Source organism: Micropterus dolomieu, linkage group LG02 (genome assembly GCF_021292245.1).
Source record: "Micropterus dolomieu isolate WLL.071019.BEF.003 ecotype Adirondacks linkage group LG02, ASM2129224v1, whole genome shotgun sequence".
Taxonomy (NCBI): Eukaryota; Metazoa; Chordata; class Actinopteri; order Centrarchiformes; family Centrarchidae; genus Micropterus; species Micropterus dolomieu.
The window spans coordinates 31,942,107-31,947,282 of record NC_060151.1 but is presented as its reverse complement, the minus strand read 5'-3'; the positions used below and the strand labels follow the sequence as shown (position 1 = coordinate 31,947,282).

The following is a 5,176-nucleotide window of genomic DNA, read 5'->3' as shown; positions in this document are numbered from 1 at the left end:
ATGGGGGGCGGCGGGTGGCGGCGCTCGTGTCCGTCAGATCTCCTTCGCTGTTTTAGTGCTCGAAAGAAGAAGAAGAAGAAGAAGAAAAATAAGAACAAAAAGTTTTCCACAGAAGTCCACAAAGTCCGCTCGGTGTTTTATCTTTGATTCCACAAAAGTCTTTTATTTTCTCGTCATGTCTTAATGTCCCCTCCTCCCCCCTCCCCCGGCTCGAGGGGCGGCGGCTCGGTGACGTCAGGAGAGCCCGGCTACGGCGAGAGAGGTGGATTGTGGGAGAGGGGGGAGGGCTCGAAGGTGAGTTCTTGTTTGTTTTGATCCGGGGGTGGGAGGAGGGGGGGGGGGAGGCAGAGGCCAGTCCACAGGCCGTCCAGGAAGAGGGGGGGGGTGGGGGGGGGTCGCCTGCTGGAACTGAAGGTGGTGTGATGTCATCTCTCGCTCGCTCACACGTCTCTCTCACACACAGACACTCATCTCAGCTCACACGTCATCTCACTTCTGCTTCGACCGGACGCTCCGACAAACAGAAGAGTTCGTTCCAGTGGGCAGTTTGTCCTCATTGTTCACTGATGTCGATCACTCAACTCTCTCTCTCTCTCTCTCTTCCCCCACCAGCAACAATCTGAAACAACAAGAAGAAGAAGAAACGGCGTCAGCAGGAGGACGGGAATCTGTGCCCCTCCCCCTCCAGCGTCTGCGTGGCGGCGCCCTCTGTGCGTCTCACCAGGCCTGGCTCTTGAGCTTGCGGAGCTCCTTGGTGGCCCAGGTGGCCAGCGTCTTGGTCTTGTTGGTTTTGGAGCGTCGACCCTCGGTCAGCAGGTCGTTGATGAGCGGACGAACCTCCACCAGCTTCATCACGTCTTTTCCGAACGCCGTGCACAGGTCGCTGTCCACGCGCACACAGACAGGAAACAGACGTCAACAACAAAACAAACAAACACCACTGAGGCTTTTAATGTTGACGTGAGTTTGTCATCACGCTGCAGAGCACCATCCCTCTTCACAGACCAGATCCAGGTCTAGCCCCTCCCCCCTCCTCACCCAATGAGTCCGGCGGCGTTGGCCACGACTCCGTCAGAGTGATCTTCATCTTCAGCTATGTGGTGGATGAAGGAGAGGATGAACTCCACCCGAGGCTGGACCAGCATCACGTCAGCTGCGGGAGGAGAAAATAAAACGGATCAGAACGTTCACGTCGTCACTTTTAAAATCAGAACTTTGTTTGTTGGGTCCCGCAAAACCAGGAAGCTGTGTCGTTGGGCCGCAGCCCGAAGCTTCCTGGGTGAAAAAGACCCGAGTTTCTCTGCGACGTCGTAAAATCCTCCTGCTTCACTGAGCGCAGGAAGAGGAACCGACGTCGCCTGACGGCGTGAGGTCACGTGATCGGTGCACGTTCTTACGGTGCACGTTCTCCTGGTCCCCCTTCAGGCCCTGGATGATCCCGGTGTAGGCCTCCAGACAGCCCTCCCTCAGCTCGTTCAGGTAGTCCACCATGTCGTAGTCCGTCTGCAGAGACACACACACAGCTGTTCAAACATCCAAACTTCAACAAATTCATTTATTTAATGATGAAAACTCAGACGGCCGCTCGTCACGCCGGGGATCCGTCGTCAGGCGGTGGGTCAGACTGATCAGCCCTCCTCCAGGTCTCAGATAAACGTGGTTGGTTGTACATCACGGTCAGCGTGGTGCATGTTTATCATCACGGACCCAACGCGGCGAGGAAGTTCTCCTCTGCTGGGTCTTTACCTTGTCCACCTGGGCCTGGGACGCCTGCTGCAGGGTGTCCAGCACGATGTCCAGGTACTTCTTGAACTCTCCTCCGATGGCCAGAGCGATGTCACCGAACGCCGAGAGGATCTGAGGCTTCACCGACCGATGGACGTTCTCGTTCTGAGGACGAGAGAGGGAGACTAAAGCTCTGAGGCTGGACTCACAGAGGAACTTCAGAGTCAGGATCAGAGAGACAGAGAGAGGGTTCCTCACCCCGAGGTTCTCCAGCAGCAGCTGCATGATCTCGTCACAGTAAGGCAGGATGTTGGACATCAGCGCTCTGCACAGGTCGCACACCAGACCCACCGCCGCCAGGCACACCTGCAACCGCAGCAGCATCATCATCACAGCTCCACAGAGTATTTCTAAGAGCTGTACTTATCATCCCGTGATGCCGCCTGGAGGGGGCAGGGCCAGACTGTCGTACCTGATACTCAGCGTAGTTCTTCAGTCCGATTCCCAGGAAAGGCTTGAAGGCATCCATGTACTTCTGGAAGTCGCTGCCCAGAACTGAAACACAGAGCAGAGTTCAGCCTCCGTCTGACACACTCTTATATTTGTACCGGGCGTCGTGTGTGTGCGCGTACCTTCCACCAGCGTGGACACGGCCATCAGGGCGTCCTCCTGAACCCCCCCGGAGCCGGCGGTGCTCTGAAACATCCTCAGTAGAGACGCCATCACCACGTCTGAGATCTGCAGGGCGTCCTGATGCTGCACCTTACGCAGGACGTTCTGCAGGAAAACCGCCACAGTAAGAGCGTTAAAGCCCGGCCTTTCAGAATAAGAGCGCGTTGTGACTGACGGCTCGGGTGGCTCACCTGTAGAGTGGCACACAGCAGCGACTGCAGGTCGTTGAACTGGATCCTGTCCGAGGTGCTCTGGATGTGAGACTGAGACACAGAAAGAGGCGGCAGGTGTGAACACGCGTTTCCAGACAGACCGACGGTTTTCAGAAAGTAACCCCCCCCCCCCCCGTCCCCGCTCCCTCTCACCTCCATCTGTAGGACCCGCTGCAGCCTCTCCATGATGACCAGCGTGGTCTTCTGGACCGCAGGGTAACAGTCCTTGGCGCTGTTCTTGACGATCTCCATCAGAGCCTCGTAGGCAGCCGAGCGCAGGTTGTTCTGGTGGCCGTCGGGCCTGAGGAGGAAACAGCGGGGTCAACAGCCACGCCGCCATACTCCTACCTTCAGTACACATGTAAGACCTCAGATCTTCTCTACATTATATTTTCTAGCGACGCAGCGAAATGAAGATTCTTAGCTGAAAATAATGAACTTTCCTGAATATCGAACAAAGTTTTACACATTTTTTATTTTTTTCCTCATGTGTTTTGTCGTCAGTGACTAATTTGGGAGGCCCGGGGCCCGAGAGTCCATTTACTTTTAATGGACTCATGTAATATGTTATCTACTGTCTGTAAATATAATCCAGTTAATCTTATTTCCATCCTGTACAGACACCTTATTTTGAAAATCGTACGTTGTCACATGTGTTTCCTCTTCGCACTAAATCCATCCAGTCCGACCCGGTTTGATAAATAATGTTGTCTGTGGTTCTCGTCTTCATACTAAAGAGACAAACTGACTCTAACCTGCCTGTCAGAGCGTTTAGTCTGCCCCACGTTGTTGACTTGTTGCTTCTACAACCAATCACAGCGCTCTGTGAACCGTTTCCTCCAGTTCCCTGCAGGGCTGAATTTCCCACATGGAGCATTTCAGAATAAGAGCGTTTTGCCTGCCTGATTTAGCTGAATTGTTTAGATTTAGTTGATTTGGTAAGTTGTCCTTGATTTCTGGTTAAAAAGGCTACGTAGTTAAACTGTTTCTTTCTGGTCCGTTTTAACTGTTTTTATACGATCGTCTGTAGAAAGTATTTTATTTTGAATATCGACCTGATTCTCTTTGCCGTTTCTGCGTCTGACTTCCCGCCCGGCTCATCTGCTCGGTGCTGCGCGGCTCTCCGTGCAGCGGAGCCGCTTCTGCTGTGATCACAAGCGCCGACCAGAATGGCAGCGATTAGCTACGGCAGCCGTAACGCGGCGCACACGCCGCCTGTGAGAGTCCGGGGTAAGAAGTCAGCCTCAGACGGAGCCGACGTGACACTTTAAAATGCTTCCACACTGCCGACATGTTTGTTCGGTCTGTTGACTCATCAAACATCGAGCGACTGATTTTCTTGTTCGGACAAATAATTCGGGTGCATCACAAAACTTTCAAAAGCTAAATCGATATTTTCATACAGGAAGTGACTTCAGAGTCGAGACTTTTGCCTTTTTAAATATAAAAACGTGCCGTTTTCCATTCAGCTGATGAATGATGTGAAGCAGCCCGTCGTCCCGACTACAAACTAGCAGCATGTTCTCATCTACCCCCCTGCGCTCAGGACTAGTTTCCCTCCAGATGAAACTTCCTGCTGCAGACGAGCCGTCACGATCTGCTCAACATTCAGGAAGTGAACAGAAGCGCCAGCAGAGTTTCCGCCCGTCGGCGCGTCTCAGCGATCTGATCCTTTATTTAAACTTCCTGTTCAAAGTGTTTTAGAAAAACTAAAGTGCGGGCAGGACTCGCTGCACTGAAACCAGGAAGTCTCTGCAACAGGAAGCTGTCACACCACAGACGTCGTCTGATAACCTGCAGGCCTGCGAGTGACTTTCCCATCAGCCCCTCTACCTGTCTGTGGTCTCCAGGAGTTTCTGGACGATGATCTCGAAGGAGGAGGACAGGCAGTAGGTGCCGGGCTCCTCCTGGTCCTCCGCGGCGTCCGTAGCTTCGTAAGCCGCCTCGGCCAGAGAGGAGAAGGCCTGCGGGAGGAAACGGGAAGTTGTTCACCTGCAGCTCGCCAGATTAACTTCCTGCCCAGACACCGCAGAGTTCAGGAGCTAAAGCTAACAGTTGGTTTCCACCACAGGAGCGGCTCCTGGGACCCAGACGGGGGTCTGACCAGGGGGCATTTGGCTCCAGGTCCTCCTCTGGGGGCCTTTGTGGAGCCGAACGCCACCGAGCGGTCGAACAAACGAGATCATCGTCTCAGGAACGTGCCAAACATTCACGGATCCCGGAACTCACCCAGCAGACGTTGGAGGCCACTCTGGGCTCGGCCCCCAGGCCCTCGATCAGACACTGCAACAGGGGGGCCAGGTAGACCTCGTTGATGGCGGCTTCGGGCAGCAGCTCGCAGATCCTCCCCACCGTCCACGCCGTGGTGTCCCTCACCACCACGCTGGGGTCCTTCATCAGCTCGATCAGAGTCGGCATCGCCTGCGGAGACAGAGGAGGAGTCAGGGAGAGAGAGGAGTCAGGGAGGGGGACAAGAGGAGGAGTCAGGGAGGGGGACAAGAGGAGGAGTCAGGGAGGGGGACAAGAGGAGGAGTCAGGGAGGGGGACAAGAGGAGGAGTCAGGGAGA

General features: G+C 54.6%; 1 protein-coding gene and 1 non-coding gene across 3 annotated transcripts in view; both read right to left on the bottom strand.

Annotated features, from left to right (window-relative positions):
• Positions 1–133: 133 nt before the first annotated feature.
• Positions 134–5,176, bottom strand: part of kpnb1 (karyopherin (importin) beta 1) — a 12,869-nt gene continuing 7,826 nt past the window's right edge. For both annotated transcript variants that reach the window (XM_046038733.1, XM_046038740.1), the window contains exons 11-22: positions 4,839–5,030; positions 4,443–4,573; positions 2,763–2,910; positions 2,589–2,660; positions 2,358–2,502; positions 2,198–2,280; positions 1,984–2,091; positions 1,747–1,890; positions 1,398–1,503; positions 1,039–1,153; positions 722–883; positions 134–619 (exon numbers count right to left, since the gene is read on the bottom strand). In XM_046038733.1, the coding sequence (XP_045894689.1) occupies position 619; positions 722–883; positions 1,039–1,153; positions 1,398–1,503; positions 1,747–1,890; positions 1,984–2,091; positions 2,198–2,280; positions 2,358–2,502; positions 2,589–2,660; positions 2,763–2,910; positions 4,443–4,573; positions 4,839–5,030 (1,407 nt within the window). In that variant the 3' untranslated portion in view covers positions 134–618. The remainder of the gene's footprint in view (positions 620–721; positions 884–1,038; positions 1,154–1,397; positions 1,504–1,746; positions 1,891–1,983; positions 2,092–2,197; positions 2,281–2,357; positions 2,503–2,588; positions 2,661–2,762; positions 2,911–4,442; positions 4,574–4,838; positions 5,031–5,176) is intronic.
• LOC123967543 lies at positions 1,218–1,357 on the bottom strand. The gene has a single exon (XR_006824268.1). It is a non-coding gene; the product is annotated as a small nucleolar RNA SNORA79 (small nucleolar RNA).